At 47.0% G+C, this 21,406-nt stretch overlaps 1 protein-coding gene across 5 annotated transcripts in view; it reads left to right on the top strand.

The window, feature by feature from the left end:
* The window catches only part of AKAP13 (A-kinase anchoring protein 13), a 246,935-nt gene extending 227,440 nt beyond the window's left edge, over positions 1-19,495 (top strand). For all 5 annotated transcript variants that reach the window (XM_079954144.1, XM_079954146.1, XM_079954145.1 and 2 more), the window contains 12 exons: positions 120-368; positions 1,995-2,071; positions 3,495-3,676; positions 5,259-5,341; positions 6,215-6,394; positions 7,773-7,934; positions 8,902-8,972; positions 10,572-10,616; positions 11,202-11,252; positions 12,365-12,814; positions 13,688-13,988; positions 14,937-19,495. In XM_079954144.1, coding sequence (XP_079810270.1) covers positions 120-368; positions 1,995-2,071; positions 3,495-3,676; positions 5,259-5,341; positions 6,215-6,394; positions 7,773-7,934; positions 8,902-8,972; positions 10,572-10,616; positions 11,202-11,252; positions 12,365-12,814; positions 13,688-13,988; positions 14,937-14,986 — 1,901 coding nt within the window. In that variant the 3' untranslated portion in view covers positions 14,987-19,495. The remainder of the gene's footprint in view (positions 1-119; positions 369-1,994; positions 2,072-3,494; positions 3,677-5,258; positions 5,342-6,214; positions 6,395-7,772; positions 7,935-8,901; positions 8,973-10,571; positions 10,617-11,201; positions 11,253-12,364; positions 12,815-13,687; positions 13,989-14,936) is intronic.
* Positions 19,496-21,406: the final 1,911 nt, after the last annotated feature.

Genomic DNA, 21,406 nt, shown 5'->3' with positions numbered 1-21,406 from the left:
TGCTCAGCAAATAGGTGGGAGGTTCAGGGAAAGGGAACGGAAGAGAAGTTAGCTAAGCTCAAGAGCTGGACGAAAAGAATTAAGCGAGAACTGAAAGATGGGTCTCCTTGTGTTTTAAGAAAACGACGAGGAACATCAAGATTTGGTGCTGTCCCTAAACCTGGTGAAGGAAGTAATCACAGCTGTGAACAGCAAAGTCAGCAACTACGAGAAGAAGATGCGCCTCAATGAAATCTACACCCGGACGGACAGCAAGTCTATCATGAGAATGAAGAGCGGGCAGATGTTTGCCAGAGAGGACCTGCGGCGCAGGAAGTTTGTCCGAGACGGGCCCATCTCCCTGAGAAATGCAGCCAGCAAACTGAAAGGTAAGTGAGCCCTGCCATCTGTATTCCCTTCCTGTCCCTGCATATTGGATAAAGGTGTAATTTGTTGGACCCTCCACGGTGTCCACATTGGGACAGTCTTTTAAATTCCTAGATTGCTTAAGCACAGCTGCTTATTTAAAAATGTGTGCCCTGCATTTTCCCCAGTGGATTTCCAAAGGCCTACAGTACTTTAAAACTGGTGTGTTGTAAAGAGAGAGAAAAGTCAGGACCATAATAACAGCCAATAAAGCCAGCAATATTGGCATAAGGCAGCAGCAGCAGCAAAGGCGACCATCTCTTAGCAGTGGACCCCCATAAGCCTTTTGCAACTGCAATGCTTTAATGTGCTATCCAAACCCCAGCCGAGATGAAACAAGGTGAATCTCTCTAGGGTGGAAGTTTGGATGTCACTGCTGCAAAGGTCCCATCCTGTGTAGCTGCCCACCAACAGGGCCTCGGGGGATGACTTTCATGCAGGGTTAACCCCCCCCCAGGTGTTGCTGGACCCCAGCTCTTGTCATCCCTGAATATTGCCCCTATTAGCTGGGGTTGATGGGAGTCGGAGCCCACCAGCATTTGAAGGGCCACAGTTTTCCCCACCCCTGCATAGTAAGCTGCCTTATACCAAGTCAAACACCATTGACCCATCTAGCTCAGTATTGTCTACTCTGACTGGCAGTGGCCTCTCCAGGATTTCAGAAGCAAGTCCCTCTCAGTGCTACCTGTAGGGTTATTTTTTTCCCTGCACAGCCATGTGATGCTTCTGATAGGTGCCACGTCCAGCACACAGACCCAGGTGGTACATCCTACTTGCTGGACACGTTATATGGCATCTGGGAAACTATCTGAATAGCAGAGGTGGATCCTAAAGAATGAATTGCTTCTTGTACAGCGTGATTCAGCTGTAATAGTGTTTAGCCTGGGGGGCTGTGGAAACCAAGTTTGCCATTGCCTCCTAAGTTGCTCCAGGATGTGCCACCTTCAGTCTGGGGTAAGGTTACCAGATTTTTTTCAATAAATCCAGGGACACTTTTCAACTTCAAAGGGTTTTGTATGGGGGCTGATTTGTAAATTTGGGGACTGTCCCTGGGAAACGAGAATGTCTTGTAACCTTAGTCTGGAGGAGATGGTTAAACTCTCCTTCTGGTGAACTTTCACCCTGGAGCATGTTGGTTGTCCTGTAAGCATCCTGCCATGTGTCAAGGAGAATTCTCCTTTAGTTTCCAGAAACTAATATTCTAGAAATACTTCATGTGCAGTGAAATGATGATCTGCAAACACTGCCATTGCGGCACCTTGTGGAAGAAGCTTGCTGCTTGCGGCCACTACTTTTGGAGAAACTCCCCTTGACCTGACACTTTGGTCTTTGGTCGAGGTGGGTGGATGGAGAGCTGCCTGCAGCCAATGAGAGTTATACCCAGCAAAAACCACTCCTTAGAAAAACAGCATCTTAACACCTTTTCCTCTTAAGACAAAAGCATTGATTGTGAATAAGGAGAATTTGCGCTCTCCTGCCCACTTAGCCACCTCTTCCCTAAACTTCCAGGTCTCTCAAAGGACTCGAGGTTTAGAAGTGAGCAAGTGTTTGTGTGTTTTTACATGGTCTGTTGTGTTTTTCTTTGCCAGAAGTCCAGGCTGTTCTCCTCTCAGATGTTCTGATATTTCTTCAGGAAAAGGACCAGAAATATGTGTTTGCATCTCTGGTAAGATCTTTAGTACTTTCTAATTAATAATAATAATAATAATAACGATAAATATACATTTGGCTAAAAAATGGGTTACTGAATCAAAGATGATTCTTGTATTTAGTTTTTGTTTGTTTTTAAAATTATCTGCTCCTTTCACTCCTTTTTACCATTTATAAGGAAAGGCACACAGCCTCTGAATATATTTGTTTGGGGTCAAAAAATTCCTGGCTCCTATTTTCTCTGTGTACATTTTCCTTAGCACCTTTCAAATTTATTACTATTTTATTAAAGCATTTGCTTCCCTCTGGGCAAAGGTCGCCGTTATTAAAAGAGCAAGAAAAAGCAGGAATAAAGCAGCACGTTAAAACAGCAGAACTGTACAGAATGAAATTACAAAATGGGCTTTAAAAAGCTGGTTTTTAAAAATCTTTTCAAAAACCTATAAAATGCAATGGTGCTTTTGATCTTTAAGGGGGGGGAACCTCCAAAATGCCCAGTGGGGCAATGTCTTTATTAGAACCCACCAAAATGCCAGAAGATTGCAGCAAGCGATTAAGTTCCCCAGAAGTCTTCATTGCATTAGCTGACCTCAAGGCCATAACATGCAGTAGTGATTACCTAACTGTGCATTTCAAAAGTTTATTGTTCTCCTTTCCCATTCAGTCCTACCCTTTGCAGAGACGCAGAAACGTATTTGGCAATCTGTGATGATGTTCCTGTGTTGGTATAAGTAAGGAAATATACTGTCAGGAAGCAACACACAGCTTAAGAGAGTCAGTTTCCGGACTCTCTGCAACAAGAATGGGGCATCTGTGGCTCCCCAGATGTTGTTGGGCTCCAGTTTCCATTAGCCACAACCAGCATGACCGGTGGCCAAAGATGCTGAGAACTGGACTCCAGGAACTTCTGAAGGGCCACTGGTTCTCCTCCTCGGCTATACAATGAGTCCAATCTAAACCAACATCTAGAGCCCCATTTAGGCTCTGATTTAGGGCAGCTTCATTATATAGTAGGTGGACTTGTGTTGGACAAATCAGAGCAGTAGTGAAGAGTTGAGCCAAGATGTTTTCCTAGTCCAAATTCTCCCTACCATTAAAACCTACTGAAATGCTTTAGTAAGTCGCTTGCTCTCATTTGCCACAGCATCTAAGATTGGCTGCAGGTAAAAATGTTACATGGAAAAAATACGAGAGACATTACACATACTTCTGTAAAACAATAAAATCTTTAATAAAACAAAAACAAAAGATTGGCTGCAGGCTTGAGAAACTCCCTGCACCTCTGTGTGTGTGTTTAAACTGAAGTACTTTAGAGGGGGATATGTATTAAATAATCCATTGGTTAGGGCTTGTAGTGGTTAAGATAGAAAAGTAGGAGGCCTGTCAGGCTGCATCCGATTGAAAGCTGATTGATTTGTTTTGCTCTCTCTTCCCCAAAGGATCAAAAATCCACAGTGATATCTCTGAAGAAGCTGATTGTCCGAGAAGTAGCCCATGAGGAGAAGGGTTTGTTTCTTATCAGCATGGGAGGGAAGGACCCAGAAATGGTGGAAGTTCGCGCCAGCTCAAAGGAAGAGCGCAACAGCTGGATACAAAGCATCCAGGACACCATGAATACTATGTAAGCAGCTGGTGGTTGGTCTGTGGAGTGCATGGGCATTGTGTGTGGAATGCAATTGCAATCAAGTTTAGGATTGGCTGTGTCTCTGTGGCAGGGTGGCATCAAGGTGGAGGCTGCCCTGGAGCATTGCACCAGTATTTGAATGCTCTTAGGTTGTGCAGGTCAGGGTCCCACATGTCCCCTTTTGATGGCGTTGTGGTGCCATGTTGAATGGAAGGACCATAGATTTGGTAGAGCATCTGCCTTGCATGCCTTCCTCAGCAGCTCCAGCTAGTGCTGGGGCAGACCTCTGTTTGAAACCCTGGAGAGCAACTTTCAAGACAGGGTAGTGAGGGTACTGAGCTAGACAAGGGACGCAGGTGGCGCTGTGGTCTAAACCACTGAGCCTCTTAGGCTTGCTGATTGGAAGGTCGGCGGTTTGAATCCCCATGACGGAGTGAGCTCCTGTTGCTCTGTTCCCAGCTTCTGCCAACCTAGCAGTTCGAAAGCACGCCAGTGCAAGTAGATAAATAGGTATCACTGCTGTGGGAGGGTAAACGACGTTTCTGTGCACTCTGGCTTCCGTCATGATGTCCCGTTGTGGCAGAAGCAGTTTAGTCATGCTGGCCACATGACCCGGAAAGCTGTCTTTGGACAAACACCAGCTCCCTCAACCTGAAAGTGAGATGAGAGCCACAACCCCATAGTTGCCTTTGACTGGACTTAACTGTCCAGGGGTTTTAACCTTACTGAGGTAGATGGACGAACGGCCTGATTCAGTTATAAGGCAGGTCTTCCTCCTAAGCTCGGTGTCCTTGCATCACATTGAATAAAAGGGAGGAGTTCCAAAATTTCTGGCCAGCTCGAGCATTCTACACGCTGATTGTTGTTGTAAACTATTAAACAAGACTGTATAGTAAGCAGGCATGCAAAAGACACAGATCCCTTTGTTGGAAAAAGGTCTATGTGTAACTGAGCTGTGTTGACATCGTTGTTAAAGTTAATGAGGTACACAAAAGCAATTCTAAGATACGCTAATCCACTGCATTTCTGCAGTTTAATCATCAATCAACCACTTTGCTTTTTTAGCCGCAGGCTGCTAAAACTGAATTGTTATATAAATAAGTAGCATCTGTACATACAGCTGAGTATCGTGTCTATATACGACTTTAAATGAGCATAAAACTAAATATGACTGATAGTGTCTTACTGTAAAGCTAAATAAACCAGGAAAAGATGTATTGCCAGACAAGAATTCAGTACAAATAACAACAAAATACACAAATTACTAAATAATGCAAGTTACAAATCCATCCGATGCAAAATTGCCCAATGCTGGACATCAGTAGGCAAAATTGGCCACCTACTGGCCAACTTGTTGTAATGTTTGTTAAAAGTTTGCTTATCTTCAAGTCCAGGCTTTCTAAGCCTTGCCAGAAATCTTGTTGCCTCTGCAAAGACTGAAAGTCTTTCCCTTCCTCCTAAAACATTTGCTTTCCACTGACAGATCCCAAATGAGCACTTATGGGGTTTCAAAAAAGATGCAGAGATGTTGATGTTTTTCCTGCCCTGTTCTACTCAATCTGTTTGGCTCTCCCTGCAGGGATAAGGAAGAAGATGAAGGCATCCCTAGTGAATCGGAGGAGGAAAAGCGAGTGCTCGACACCAAAGCCCGGGAACTGAAAGGTAAAAACAACAGAAGCTGTGGCCAAAACATTTGCCTAAAACATGCCATAAATGTGCAGAGCTGGGGAACCAACGCCCATCCAAATATGAGAGTCCTAAGCCCAGCAGCCCCAACCACTGTGGTCAGTGATGATGGCACTAACTGGAGGGCCACAGGCCTTTTAGAAGCTACCCAGTAAACTTCACAGTGTTTTGATTCCAAATGCCCTGTACTGAGACCTAACTCGCTAATTATAGCACTGCACTGGCTCTTAAACCTCCCCTCACTTACTCTATATTGACTCAGTTCATATATAATACTGAGCCAAACCATGGTTTAGTGTGAATGTCCTGGGCTCCCAGAGGTAGCTCATTGTGGCCACTTCGTTCTCCCTCTAGTCTTGCTACTGCTGTGAGCTGAACCACAGTTTTGTTTTAACTTGTCATCCAAACCCATGCTTTGTCTCGCTCGAGATAAACCTTCTGAAGCTAAACCTAAGCCAGCTTTGCAAACCTGGGGGTTTCTGGATGTTACATGACTATAACTCCCTGTTTGTTAGCCAAGTTGGCTAGGATGGGTGGGAATCTCAGTTGAACATCTGGAGGGCTCCACACTGTCTACACAGTTCTTAGCCGGAAGGAATAATAGTCTGACTAGGTACAGTGTTGGTTTGCTTTGCATCAGTTTGCCTTGCCCTGTCCCCTCATTTGCAAAGCATCCTTTCCCCATGGTAATAACTCTCTGTGACCTGAGTTTCTCTCGATTCCTGCGATTCCCTGGCTCGCCAGAAGGTGGGGCCTGGGTCTCAGTGATTGCGAGTCCCACCGAGTCGCCGAGGCGCATTCTGTGTTCTGCAGCAATTCTTCGACTGACCTTCCCCTTCTACCCCACAGAACAGCTCCATCAAAAAGACCAGCAGATTATCACGCTGCTGGAGGAGAAGGAGAAGATCTTTCGGGACATGACAGACTGCAGCGGGCACGAGGACAGCTCGGGGGCTAGGACCTTGTTCCGGGCCAACACGGAAGAGGCACCCAAGGGGGAAAGTGTGATGAAGAGCGTGATAACTGAAGGTAAGCTTCCATTCACTGCCCTTTCCCCAGAAGGAAATGTATATTCACCTGTATATTCAGCCTTAGCAAATGCACAGTAGCTCAGGGGCGTCAGTGTCTGCTTTGCATGCAGAAGGTTCAAGGTTCAGTTCCTGGCATCTTCAGGTGAGGGCAGGGAGCATCATCCCCTGTCTGGAGGCCTGGGAGCTGCTGCCAGTCAGTGTAGACAATCCTGAGCTAGGATGCAGGGATCTAAACTGCAGCAAAGGTGAGACAGGTCTATTGTGGCTAGACGGATTTAATTCAGGAAATGAAGTTGGAATTGGTCCCCTGTTTTGTCCACCACTTTGCCCTAAGTCAGGGGGCACAGTCTCCCAGCCAGGACACCTGTGCTTGGTGGCATGCGTACCCACATACCATCATTTCAAATCTCTCCTGAACCCACAACCCAGTTCTTAATCCCTTAACCTTCATCCCTTTCTGAAACTTAAGCCTAAGCCAGCTTTTGCCAACCCGGTGTTCCTCAGACGTTTTGGACTCCCAACTCCCATCAGCCCTACCTAGCCTGTTGACTGTTGCAGTTATTAGATGTTGCTGCTCTTGGGGAGTTTTGTTTATAGGGAAAGTTAAGACTGATTGGGGACGCGGGTGGCGCTGTGGGTTAAACCACAGAGACTAGTACTTGCAGATCAGAAGGTCGGCGGTTCAAATCCCCGCCACGGGGTGAGCTCCTGTTGCTCGGTCCCTGCTCCTGCCAACCTAGCAGTTCGAAAGCATGTCAAAGTGCAAGTAGATAAATAGGTACCGCTCTGGCGGGAAGGTAAACGGCGTTTCCGTGCGCTGCTCTGGTTCGCCAGAAGCGGCTTAGTCATGCTGGTCACATGACCCGGAAGCTGTACACCAGCTCCCTCGGCCAATAAAGCAAGATGAGCGCCGCAACCCCAGAGTCGGTCACGACTGGACCTAATGGTCAGGGGTCCCTTTACCTTTACCTAAAGACTGATTGCTGAAAGGTCCCGATACATAAGCACATTCGTGTTGGCTGAGGCTGATGGGAATTGTAGTCTTAACACTTCTTAAGCACGTGTTCTTGCCCTGTTTCTCTTACCTCAGTCGCCCTTCCTCTTTGTCTCAGTGCAGATTGGGAGTTTTTCTGGGTGCAGGGACTTTTCATCTTAATGTTACTCTCTCTGTAAAGCCCTGTGTGCTTTGCAAGCATTGGATGAATCCTCATGATGTCTAGCTTGGACGCAGGTGACTTTGCAGACTTCCATAAGTCACCCACCACTGCCTTCACAACTTAGTTTCTTCCTAACATTCAGATCTGCCTTAGCAGGTTAGCATGGATGGAGTTTGGTCATATAATCAACTTCTGGTTGCTTGCTTCTTCTCCTTTCAGTTGAGCTGTTGCAAGGGTTGGTGAGCAGGAGCCTCGGAAGTGCCCTTGGGCAACAGATGAGCAGCCTCACCTTGGAGCAAGAGGGCGTGGGACCCGTCTCCCTCCCCAGGAGGGCAGAGACATTTGGAGGATTTGACAGTCACCAAATGAATGTCTGCAAGGGTGAGTACCTGCCATGGTGTTCCCTAGAATTCACACTGCTTTTGTGTTGGTCTTTGCATGCCCATCTGCTCCTGAACCGGCATCCAAGGTCTTCATTTTAATTTGCAAATTCCTGAAAAGCTTTGGTCTGGGGTACCTTAAGGCAGTGTTCCCCAACCTTGGGCCTCCAGCTGTTTTTGGACTGCAATTCCCATCATCCTTGACCACTGGTCTTGCTAGCGAGGGTTGATGGGAGTTGTAGTCCAAAAACAGCTGGAGGCCCAAGGTTGGGGAACACTGCCTTAAGGGACCGTCTGAACCCTTTTGCTCGATTGCTGAGATCACCTGGAGGAGTTTTGCTCCATATTATTTCCAACAGTGATTTCAGGGTTGGCAGGGACCATTTCTTTCATGGATGATAGTATTTTTAAATTCCTCCTGAAAGTCAATAATGAGGGAGGGAGACATACCTCACCCAGGAGGCCAATCCACTAATAGGGAGCTCCTACAGATAAGGCCCTTTCAACTGGACATACAAAACTTTTTTCTTTCTTTTTTGGTTTCTGAATGTGCACAGAACAAAGAATCCCTGTATGGTGTCACCCCCTGCCCCAGGAATATTCCATGCATGTGCAATGTAAATTATACAGTCAAATATTAAGCATGTTTGTATAATACTTAGAGTTGATTGTACAAGTTAAAGTATTTTCTGTGCTCCATCTTAGCAGATTGCCTCAGAATATCGCCACTATTTTCTGAAATAGTTAGTGACCTGTAATTCTAGATGTGTATTTGTGTGTGTATGATTGCTGTGAACTGCTTTTTAAAAAATGATTTTTACAAATTTAAAGAAAGTGGAGGGCTTCCTTTCAAACAAGAATGCGGAGAGGTGGTTCTAGACTGCCCTCAGCTCTACGGCTGGAATATTGCAATCATTCTATGTCTTTTCCTGGGCCTAAGGAACTCACGTTAACATCTGACTTTTCAGGGGTGGAAAAGGTTGAAGGAGACGATGTGCAGGATCTTCGGAGGACAGAGTCGGACAGTGTTTTGAAGAAGGTATGGAACTGAGGAGGGGCCGTCAGTTAGCAGTAGATGCATTGCCTATAAGGCTGTCTAACCGTGACAACAGTGCTCTGCCACCAAAGTCAGAGGCAGCACTGCTTCTGAATACCAGTTGCTGGAAGCCACAGGGTGGGGTGGGGTGGGGGAGTCCTCTAGCGCTTGCAGGTTTCCCACAGGCACCCAGTTGGCCACTGTGAGAACAGGCTGCTGGAGTAGGTGGACCATTGGCCTGATCCAGCAGGCCTTTTCTTGGGATGTTCTTATGTCCATTCCCTAGCATCTCCAGCTATTAAGAACTTGGAGTACATCTGCAAATTGGAAGAGACAGTGTTGTATCCAATGTGCCAGAGGTCTAGAAGGCTGCATATTTCATGAATCGCTTTCCTATGAAACACCTCAGAGCAATTAAACAATTAAACAAAACAACACCCCATGAACAGTTGAAACAGCAGCTGCATGTATACAAACAATTTCATATCCAACAGAAATACAGACTGGGATAAAAGCCTTCACTAAAAAGGCACATTTTTTAAAAAGGTCTCTGTGGCGATCACACAGGGCCCCCGGACGTTTCACGGTCTATTGACCCTGTGCCACCACTGCGATAGCTTTATTCGCTGCCACCACCCCGCTTCTCACGGGGACACAGGGAGTCCAGACAGGTGTTAACATAAACAAATAATCAGGTTTATTTTTAAATGCAGGAACAAGTGTATGGTTGCAGTTTATTTTTCTCTTGTCAGTTTCCTAATCTTAGTTCCTAAGAACTCCAAAATGAATTATTCCCCACTGTCTATCTGACTCAACCTAACAATTCCTCTCACTCTCTCACAATACAACTCGACCAACCCACTGCCTATTCCACCCTCTTCCTTCTCCAACACCCAAGCCTCAACTCCCAACTGACAAACCTCAACTGACTTTCTAAACCTCCCACTCCCCCCTTGCATTCTCAGTGGCCAATCACATCACACCCATTTTAACCCTTTCCTTGACCCATCCTAGGAGGCAAACGCCACAGTCTCCCCTGTGGGTGCCCACCCAGACAATTTCCTTGGGGCCCATTCTGGCTCATTCAGCAGCGCCTTGTTTTTCCTCCATCACAAACATGAACTTTGAGGCCTCATATTTAAACAAACAAAATAAAAAATAATCACCGTTCTGGAAAATTAAAACCCCTTCACATAAAGCCTTGTTTTTAATGATTTTATTTTATTTTGTTCACACTGACTGGCAGAGAGGGTCCTTCCAGCCCTGCCTGGAAGTTGAGCATGGGACCTTCTGCATGCAAGGCAAATGAGCTGCAGCCTTGTCTCCCCTTTCTAAAGAGTTTGAGGCAAAATGGACTAAACACCTGATGTGAGGCATGGGCAGGCAACCTGTGGGCCTCCACATTTTGTTGGGTTCCATCTCCCCACAGCTGCAGGCACCATGGCCAATGTGTCAGGGATGATGGGAGTTGTAGTCCATTCTTAAGTGGAGGGTCACAGGTTGTCTCCTCCCGGGGATCAGTGTTGCTGCCTGAGGCTGACTTTCATCCTTGCTATCTTTCCTCTGCCTTGTTCTCATTAAGACTGTCTGATCTCTTCCCAGGGAGGAACAGCTAACTTGATGTTTGTGCTGAAAAGGAACAATGAGGTAAACATTCCTGTTCTCACTTGGCCGCCTTTGCTGAGGAACCACAGCCAAAGGAACCTGGTCTCTGCTTTTCAGGATCATGGTTTACAAAGCAGCATGCAACACAATTAAAAACAACCAAAACGTTTTAAACCAGCAAGGAAATAGCACAAAAACTCGATATCCGAAGAATATGGGTGCTTCCAGATGAGGGTCTAATCTGCAGATGGGTTGTTGCAAGAAGACTTTAAAATAAATAAAAAAATAGCAGATTTCCCCTGGAAAGGGTATTCATACTGAGTTTGTGGAAGGGGCAGGATACGGGCTTGCATTTTGATGCCAAACACATTGTGTGGACACAGCAAAACAATTTTGCATGCATGAGGAGCACCCATCTCACAATGAACACCAGTCCAGAACACTCTGTTGTGTCAGGTGCTTGATCAGTGTTACAGAGGCTCACCTGAGGTTTGCTAATGGTTGATCAATAGTAGAGTGTGCTCTCCCTTCTGCCCCTCTTGAGCTAAAACACTGCTGCAGATCAGTGTCGCCAGTAACTGAATCAGCAGCTGACAGCAGCTTTTTTCTTTTTTCTTTCTCCTGCAGCAAGTTCTCCAGAGCATCACTCACCTCCACAGCTTGCTGGGCATGTTGCAGGTAAGTAAGTCCTAGGAGGAGGGGGTGGGGAGGAATACTGCCATTGGCCATTGGTCAAGGGCTCTTTGCCATGTGGATTCTCTGCTTGCACAATGCACCATGTAATATTGGCTTAAAGTCTTCACAAGCCCTCTCCATATCAGAAGGGTTGGGGTGCTTAGGCTTAGGCTAAGCTTCCCTCTGCTGGTGTACTTGCTGGAAGGATGTTGGGGGAGCCCTCAGTTCTAGCAAGGGGTCCAGCGAAATAAAGGGTCTCTCCCAGAAGCAGAGATGATTATGTGCAAGGGAAGAGCATGGCATTGGTGTTGTCAGGGTACAATGCCTCTCAAGCCAGCCCTGTTGCATGGAGAGGTCTGACACAGAGGGAGCTGCCTCATACCCACTCGGGCCATGGGCACAACTAGCTCTGTCTTGTCTACACGAGTAGGAGACCTTTTTCAAGCCGAGGGCCACCTTCCCTCGCTGGCAGCCTTCTGGGAGCCACATGATAATGGGGCCAAACTGGGCATGGCCAGAAATACACCACTCTTAGTCTCCATCCAGGCAAGTAAGAGGTATTATCACAGTTCAAGGACACATTGCATCCAGGCAAGAACACTAGAGGATGGTGCAGGGCAGGACCAGAGGACAACATGGTACAGTGGTACCTCGGGTTAAGAACTTAATTCGTTCTGGAGACCTGTTCTTAACCTGAAACTGAAGCACCACTTTAGCTAATGGGGCCTCCTGCTGCTGCTGCGCCGCCAGAGCACGATTTCTGTTCTCATCCTGAAGCAAAGTTCTTAACCCGAGGTACTATTTCTGGGTTAGAGGAGTCTGTAACCTGAAGCGTATGTAACCTGAGGTACCACTGTATAGGGAAGTGACATGGCCTGAGTAGAACCCCAAGTTCAGATATAGAAGTCTAGAGAGCCACATATGGGCTCAGGTTCCCCATCTCTTTTCTACCTGCTAGTGGCAATCCAAGGAAAGGAGTCTCTTCCTGTCCTTTCAGAGAATAGTCTCTCCGGGCCCTTCCTGGAGAGAGCAGGGGTTGAACTGGAGGGCAGGGCGTCTCCTGCATGCAAAGCCCCAAGCTCCAGCCTTCCCTAAGCTTTCCCTCCCTTCCACAGGCTGTTGTCGTGCAGCAGGACACCTACATTGAGGACCAGAAGCTTCTCCTGACGGAGAGGGCCCTGACCCGCAGCTCCCTGCGCCCCAACTCCCTGATCGAGCAGGAGAAGCAGCGCAGCCTGGAGAAGCAGCGGCAGGAGCTGGCCAACCTGCAGAAGCAGCAGGCCCAGCACCAGGAGGAGAAGCGGAAGAGGGAGCGGGAGTGGGAGGCCCGCGAGAAGGAGGTGGCGGAGCGGGAGGCCCGGCTGGCCCAGCGGGAGGAGCAGCTCCAGAAGGGGCACCACAGCCTGGAGAAGGAGCAGGAGGAGCTGCAGCAGAAGAAGGCCACCTACCAGCTTGATCTGGAGCACCTCCGCGCAGCCCAGAAGCAGCTGGAGAAGGAGAAGGAGCAGCTCAAGAGGGACATGGAGCAGATTTCCCAGCTGCGGGCAGAGCCCAACCACAGTCCAGTAAGTCACGTTCTCACTAGTTTTTGGCAAAGTCAGGTGCATATAGGAAGCCACCTTGTACTGAGTCCGATCCCACTGGCCCACACCAGAAGACTTGAGCCTTTTCAGAAACCAGACCCACCTTCTAACAGGAGACCCGTTTTGGTTATTTTTGTAAAACTTCGTATTTGTATGGCCGTAGTGCTGCAGCTGTGACCCATCTTAGACCCAGTGCTGGATCCTTACTTACCAGCTGAAGCCCAGTGGGGCAGCTCTCCAGGGTTTCGGGGTAGGAGATTTCCCCAGCCCTACTTGAGAAAGGAAAGCTTTTCTCCCTCTCACTTAACACTAGATCCTGGGGGCATCCAAGGAAGCTGATTGAAGGCTTCAGAACAGATGAAAGAAAGCATCTCTTCGCACCCTGCATATTAAGCAGTGAAGCTCACTCCCACTGGAGGCAGTGATGGCCACCAAGCTGGATGACTTGGAAAGAGAATTAGACAAATTCATGGGGGAGAAGGGCTATCAGTTGCTGCTAGACGAGATGGCAGTGCTGTGCCTTCACAGCTGGAGGTAGTCATGCCTCTGAATATCAATTGCTGGAAACAGCAGGAGAGGAGGGTGTTTGTGTGCTTGGGCCCTGCTTAGTTTCCCACAGGCCATCCTGTGATCTCTTCCTAGTGGAAAATTGTTGCAGAACAGATTGCGCAGCCAAATCACCTGCATACTGCTCATTGCAAAACAGTGTCACACTGGCTTAAAACATCCAGTAGGCAGCCTTTTATTTTCATGGCGGGGAGGGATTGCTCCTATCAATGTGATGCCTGGACTGCTGGTGCCGCTGCCACCACACCTGTTTCACTTCTACCACTTGTTTTACCTCCTGCCTTGCAGCTTTCCAACCAGCACGGCAAGATGACCAGGACACCTTCCCTTCCCGTGCCTGACGACTCGTCTTCCAGGCAGCAGGGCCATTTGGAGAAAGAACTGTCTGTGTCGCCCAAAAGGAACAGCCTCACAAGGACGCACAAGGAGAAAGGCGCTTTCCACCTGCTTGGCACGACGACGTCGAGCCAAGCCAACAAGGCAGCTGACGGACAGGGTCAGGTGCAGAACCGCCTCTTTGGCTTGGCCAAGCCGAAGGAGAAGAAGGAGAAGAAGAAGAAGGGCAAAGGGCACCGTTCTCAGCCAGCCGGTAAGCAAAGGGCTCTTTCTACTTGCTAAGATGTCTTCATGTCTCTTGGAGCCAAGGGAGTTAAGACACATGAGACCTCCTTCCACCAGCTTACCTGCAGTGGTTGCTGGTGCCCATTGAGACATAGGGCAGAAGGCTGGGAGGCCCAACAGTAGGTGGTGCCAGAGCCAATTAATTGTAGCTTTGTCCCCATCTTCCTCTTCCCTGCTAAGTTATACAAGGGCAACACTGAGACTTGAGGAGGAGGAAGCAAACAGCCATAGTTACCCCCTGAGTCGGTTGTAAGAAAGAAGGCAGACAAGTGGGGCACTGGCTCTGGGCAGACTGAGGTTAGTGGGTCAGCGCCCCATTTCCCATAATGGACCAGCCCTCACACCTGGAAAAGAAGCAACTATGTGGAGCAGGGAAAGAAGAGACAACAGGAGGCAAGCCCTGTTTGGACACTTAGAAGAAATAAGAAGTGGGGAAGGGGAAGAGGTGCCTTTTAAACGATGCAGGCAGTCTTCTCCAGGGTCCACTGGCGGAGGAAGAGGAGTGCCGGAGCATGAAGCGCTGCCACTGCCAGGGTCATATGATTCTCAGGGCTAGGATTTGGGTGCAACATGCCTGATGTGAACTGCTTGCAGTTCTTTCCTCTGGTGGGGACAGGAGAGAGTTGGTTCCTCTGTAGCTCCTGACGTGCCTTGGAAAGGGAATCAGAAATCTGCCGCTACAACAGCCTGTCACTACTGCCTGCTCTGAAGGCACAGGTTTGTTGCCCAAGGAAAGATTTGTTGCGATACCCAGTGGTGGGGTTGAAAGCAGGTCAGGAGCACCTTCAAGGTTGCGTTTGGAATATTTAATTTGGGCATTAAGGTCTTCACAGCTATGAGCAGGGAGAGCAGGAAATATGTGCCCCTTCTGCATGGTCCTGATGTCATTTGCTTGTGATTTCCTTCCCTTGTCCAGAGGCTCAGTCACCAGAAGCAGCACCGGAGGGCGAGGAAATCTTCTGCTGACCCCACTGTTCCACCTCCTGCAAGGATGAGGCTGCCCCGTGCTGTGCCCTGCAGAGCGCTCCCCAGCACAGGGCAGATGCAGCAGCGCTCTTGTCTGCCTTGAACTGAATTGTCCTTGCAGCCCAAACCCACCTGTGTGCCTACAATTTGCAGCCTGCTCCCAACTGCTGGCTCTGCCCGTGTCCTGGATCCATTACCTTGTAAAAGGCAGCAGGGGAGGCAAAAGCTTAAGACTCTGGGTGTGGCCAGACTGGGCGGGCTTGGTTTTGGCTGCACGTGTCTCTCTGAAAGGAAAAGAAAAGCATCCATTCTGTGTGCAATGCTGGCTGTTAAGACAGACACTCCCTGCTTCTGTTTTCATCTCCAAAGATTGGGAAAAAAGTGCATCCCAGGTGGCAGCTTGGCTGATCTTCTATTGGGGAAGTCCACCAAAAACCATCGCCCTCTATAGCAAAAGCATGGGGCTCTTTAATGCAATGTTTTCTACATTGCCATATATATAGATAGTACTGTATATATACTTATATATAAATATAAATATAGAAAATGTAGCTGTATATCCGTTGGGGTATGCTTTAATTCTGTACAGAAAAAGCTGGCTGAGCTTAGCTCTTCCCTAAAGGTTTAGCTGAAACTGTTCAGGGACTGTGTTGATATTAAATATCTCTTTACTTGTTGGCACTCTGTTCAAGTGCTTCTGTCACTGGCAAAAACACCTTCTCCCCCAAAATATCCATCTGTGTGTTGGGGAATGGACTCAAGGTCACGTAGTGGCAAATTGGCCAAGGTGGTTTCCCATTAGAGAGGCTCTGAGGACCTGTTTGCACACAGAGTAAGTCGTGCCGCAGGATCCACACACAGGTGCATTATGGGAATACTGGAGGCACTTGGCTGTTTCACAGTTCCAGGAACAGTATCGGGGATCTTCTGCTTGATCGAAGCAAAAGTGTAAGAATGGATTTGAGCTGGCTAAGGCTACCAAGTCAGAATGAAACATGAACAGGCAATCTTTGAAAATTGAGAGATGCAGTGTATGTTTTAGGAACAGGGAAGGGGAATCTGTGGCTCTTGAGAAGTTGCTGGACTCCAGTTCCCATCATCCCTGACTGCTGGCCATGCTGGCTGAGGCTGATGGGAGCTGTAGTCCAACAACTTCTTAAGAGCCACATGCTCCCCTTCCCTTCCTCAGAAGCCACTTCAGGAAAGCTGCAACAGGCCAATGTTTAAATCACAACTACTCTCAAGTCCCTTTTGAAATGAGCACAAGGGAAGGCCTGACTCCCTGGCCCAAGAACACCTCCTTTCCCAGCTCTCCCATCTCAGCCTTCAGTATTAGTAGTTTCAACTAGAAAGCCACTAATTCACCATAGAGATCACTGACTGCTTTTGCCCAAGAGATGGTTAGAGGCAAAAATCAACAGCAGCCCAAATTCTTATTTCTCTTCCCTTGGCTTTCTGCTTTTCTCCAAATTTGCTGGTTCATCTCTTTGCTAGAAGTGCTATCTTCATAGCCACTTTGAAGGGTGTTCAACTGGCGGCAACTTGGGTGGGAAATGAGCCATATAAGCAGAAGTGCAATGGCCTTTCATTTCCATGCATAGCGGAGTCCACTGTAGCTTCTGAACATTCCTCATCTGGTAAGGGGAACTTGGCGGGTGAGCGGAACGCTGTGGCCTTCCAGTTGCAGTAGGACTCTAACTCCCATCAGCCCCCTGCCTGCACAGCCAAATGGTCAGGGATGATGGGAGTTGTAGTCAGACAACCGCTAGAGGGCCACAGTTTTGCCACCTTTAAGAATTGCAAAGTTCCAAATCTGGCATCACAGGTTGTGTCAGTGCAGACCATCATTTTGAAGTGGAAGAGATAAATAATGCCCCCCAACTGATAAAATGGTTCCTTATAACATATGAAAATACTTGGATTTGTTTCTCGGACTTAGCACCATGTGATATGGGTGAACTTTTGACAATTCCCTTTGCAACTTGAACCCCGTGGGTTGGGGGAATCCATTCATGGCAAGTTTCCCAGCTTTTAAATGATTGGGTAGCTCAGCCTTTCGGAGGGTTTGGTGCATAGTTCTTCCTTCTTTTCTTTTTGGACTCGAGTTAATTCTTCTGGCCATGCACACTCCAGTGTTTGAGTTGCAGACTGAGCGTCCTTCATTCTGGCGAATACAAGCATAGTGAGTCAGGCCAGATCCAATGACTTCTTGACTATTTGGCGTTGCTCCACCAGTCACACTTAATGGGTGCACCTGCTGATTCCTGTACAGGTGATGCTATATCAGGTTCAGAAATGCATCCTGTGAGATTGGAGCTTTCTATATGGAATTTCAGAAAGCTGTTTTTCCTTCTGCAAAGCAAGCGGTGACCCTGAGTGGGTGAAGAGATTAAACTGCATCTTTCATTGCACTGGGAGCAAGAAGGCAGCAGGGCAGAGAGGGATGCAGCCCCAGTGGAAAATTTTTTGGAGTTGGTGTGTGCAGTTGGTGCAAAAAGAATTGTGGAACAAGCTGGCAAAGTAGTTCCTTATGTGGTGATGCCAAGGGAAGATGAAAGGTCCCCTGTTATGATATTTTTTAACAATATAGACTCCCCAGAGATTACTCCTGTAGACTGGAGAAAAGGGCACAAATAGTGCTCTCTCTCTCTCGCCTTGCCTCTGCCCCGCCAAATCCTTGAAGCATTTTGAAAGCTTCCTTTTCCTACCACGTTTTCAGACTTATTTTTTAACGAAAGGTTTGCACTATTGTCCTGATGCCTTCTCCCTTTAGAGCATCTCAGGATTTGTGTTGGTTTTTTTTCCATGCAAGAATCTTGCACGGAAAAACAGAGAAAACTCTTTAACAAGCCTTCAGTGCTGGGACCGCGGCAGGTACGTCGGGTCTGTCTTGGCCAGCAATGGAGAACCACCCTCAGCCTGGCTGAGTCCGAAAGCTCTCTAAGCAATTCACTCTCCAAAAGCGCAGCAGGAGGCAGCTGTGGAGGTCTACTTTTTATTATTGTTGTTACTTTAATTATTTTGTTGTTGTTGTTGCTTGTTCTCTTGACTGCAAGCTGGGCTTGCCATAAAAATAAATAAATCTTTCTGTTTGTTTGAAAGAGATCTGGATTTAAAAAGAAGAAGAGAGAAACGTTTACTGAGCTGTTTTGTCAAGCCCAAAGTGGGTTTTTTTTTGCTTCTGTAAATATTAAATCGATAAATTAAAAAAATAACCTGTAGAGCATTGAATGCAATTGACCACTGCTAGGGAACAACCTCTAAAACCCAGTGTCTCTTCGCCACGTTTCAGAGATCTAAAGGCAGGTTGAAGGCAGATCACTTCTCACATTGGATATGCTCATCCCATTTTCGGTGCTGCTAAATGAGTTTTTGCAGGCTGGGGTAACTTTTTTTCCTTAAGCTGTTTGTCCAGAGGTGGCAGTGAGAGAAAATGAGCATTTATAGGACACAGAAAGCAGAGCCTGCCTGGAACCACCTTCATTCCTCTCAAAAACTATTGTCTCCAACCTTATTTAATTATAGCAGACTAGCTGTTGCTGCTCAGCCTTCTACCCTTCATCCCCTTCCCCGTCCGCGCTTTACAATCCGGTTTTCATCCATGCAAAGGACCACAATCCACCGTGTCTACATAGTTTCCCCTTTAGCAATGCAGCTCAGTTTTAAAGCTCAAGACGAATGGTTTAATCTAGTATTATTAATGTCCGTGGGTCATTGCATGGATGCCGAGAGGCACCAGAGGCTAGGAGCAAAATGGAATGCCATTTCATGTGGTAACATTTTAGAAAAAGAAAAGTTTCTAAAAGTCTGCTGCCATTGTTCTTTTTCTTCACACAGAGAGGAGTCCGGTGTTACATACATGTAAAAAAAAAAAAAGGAGATGCATTTGTGTATTTAAATAAAATCTGTAGGTGTTCAAAGGTTCCTTCTATTCAATTATTCTCTGGTTCAGCTTTCCTCAACCTGGTTCCTTCCAGTGGGAGTTGTTGTGACCCAAAAGCATCTCAAGGCCACCAGATTGGGCAAAGCTGAATTATATATGGTTAAAATAAAGGTATGATAATTCCTTTCTGACAGTGAACGAGTACATTTGCATACTTGCCAGAAAAATGTATTATAATGATGTTGTCCACTCATTTGGACTTTTTTTTCCTCTCCCACCCGCCCCACTATCTAGGCTTGTATAAGGGTACCTGTTTCATATTTCTGGTTGAAAGTAATGTTTAAAAAACACACTTTAAAAATAGAAACATACAACAGTGAAGAGGGTAAAAAAACACCAACAACCTATACTGCTATATGTTAATTTGTAATTATGTAAAAAGTAGGTTACTGATTGTAAAATTTTACAAAGCTCCCCCCCTTGTAATTTGCAAAAAAGAAGAAAAAAAACCAGATTTTTGTAATAGCTTTTATTTATCTGCCTTCCTTATTAATTAATGAGAGCAATTTCTTGTAAAGTCGTTTCCCCCTCCCCTCTAAATAAATCTTGGTTTTAAGTCTGATGAATTTCTGCCTGCCTGCGCGTTTTTTTGTTCATATAAAATCAAACTGTGTTGAATGGAAATTTTCAAAGCCCTTCCTTTGAACGCCTGGATAAGATACTTCATTTTCTTCCCATGCAGCAAAGGAAGAGAGGAAGGAAAATGTAAGTGCCCAGAGTGAGGGTGGTAGGGATGCCTTCATGAGGCTCTGGGTAAGGAAAAAATAAAGCACATAACACGAGGCCTGCTGGATGAGGCCCAAATGTCCATCTAGACCAGAATCTTGTCTTCATCGTGGCCTTTGCGGGGGGCTGGGGCTGGCTGTCATTGGCAGCCATTTTGTGCTGGCACCTTTAGCACCTTTATCAAAGAGTACGGGCACCTCATTTCTTCAACCAAAAATAAAAACATTGCTTACAGGCCTCTGCCTGGTCGCTGTGGGAACAGGGTCCTGGATGAGATGGGCCTTGGGTGTGGGCTCTTCGTAAGTCCTTATGGACCACAACAACTCCCCATGGGAAGAGTGCTTTAGGCCTTAGGAAACTGCCTTAGGTTCATCAGTGCATCTGGCTCTGGACTGCGTCTGAATACCAGTCCCTGGGGATCACAAATGTGGGGTTTTTGCTCCTCTTGTTGGGTTTCCCAGAGGTTGGCTGTTGTGAGAATAGGCTGCTGGGCCTTTGATCTAAACCAGCAGGGCTTTCCTTATGCTGAGCTCTTGGCTCAGTTCTACTCTAATGCTTCACTCCTTTCCCTTGTACTCTTTGTGTGTGTGTGTGTGTGTGTGTGTGTTTGTGTGTGTAACCTGGGTTAACCCCTTGAGCTGGGTTTTAGAGGCCTCTTTTTGTCGATGGAAGGGAGCCAGTGGTGGAGTGCATCACCTTTGCCTAGGAGAGCCGAGGACACGAGGAATGCTGGCAGCGTGAAGATGGGATTATTAGTTCAAGCAGGCGGCTGTTGGGTTTGCTGGAAATGACAGCTGCTTTGGTTGTGACCGTGCCACAAGTTGCTCAACTTGGGATTCACGTGGTTGTTTCGCGAGGCAGTCAGTCCCTAGCTTTGCTTCTTCTAATGGACCCTGATAAAAGGGAAAAAATGAGCGTGGACGCCATTTTGTCCTCCGCTTTTCCGTGTAATTCTTGCACAGCGTAGGACGTTCATACTTTAGAAACCCAGTGCACAGAGCAAACCTTGAAATCGATGAATTTGCAGCCCTTCTTCTCACTGCTGCTTGGTAATGAGCTGGCAAAATTGGAGACTAATAGGCTTGGGCTATGAATTTTCACTGCTGGTAATATTCATCTTTTTATTACGAATCTCACTTTCACTCTGTAACTAATGAGATTTAATGTCCTGATTTGGGGCCTCCACAGTCAGTATTCTTGGTGTCACATACATGCCAGCACTCTTAACTAACTAGTTTCCAGGATTATTTGCCAGGCTGGGGGTGGGGTGGTGGCAATGTCTATTGAAGTAGTCTCATTGTGTTTTCAGTGTACAGTGGTACCTCGGGTTAAGTACTTAATTTGTTCCGGAGGTCTGTTCTTAACCTGAAACTGTTCTTAACCTGAAGCACCACTTTAGCTAATGGGGCCTCCTCCTGCTGCCACGCCGCCGGAGCCCAATTTCTGTTCTTATACTGAAGCAAAGTTCTTAACCTGAAGCACTATTTCTGGGTTAGCGGAGTCTGTAACCTGAAGGGTATGTAATCTGAAGCGTATGTAACCCGAGGTACCACTGTATGTTGCAAATGGAGCCTAGTACAGCAATGGCCACCTCACGCTTCTGTGCATCATGGGAGATAAATTTGAGCAGGCTGATCTGACAGGACGAGATGCCCATATTCTGCTACACTCATGTCCCAGGAACGATGCCAGAGATTGATCCCTCTTTTCAGTCAACTTGGATGCAGCGTTAAGACGGGACTTGGGGCATG

The sequence above is a fragment of the Podarcis cretensis genome, assembly GCF_951804945.1.
Source record: "Podarcis cretensis genome assembly, chromosome: 14".
In the NCBI taxonomy this organism is placed as follows: domain Eukaryota; kingdom Metazoa; phylum Chordata; class Lepidosauria; order Squamata; family Lacertidae; genus Podarcis; species Podarcis cretensis.
The sequence above is the reverse complement of the archived record's forward strand: the minus strand, read 5'-3'. Positions and strand labels throughout refer to the sequence as shown.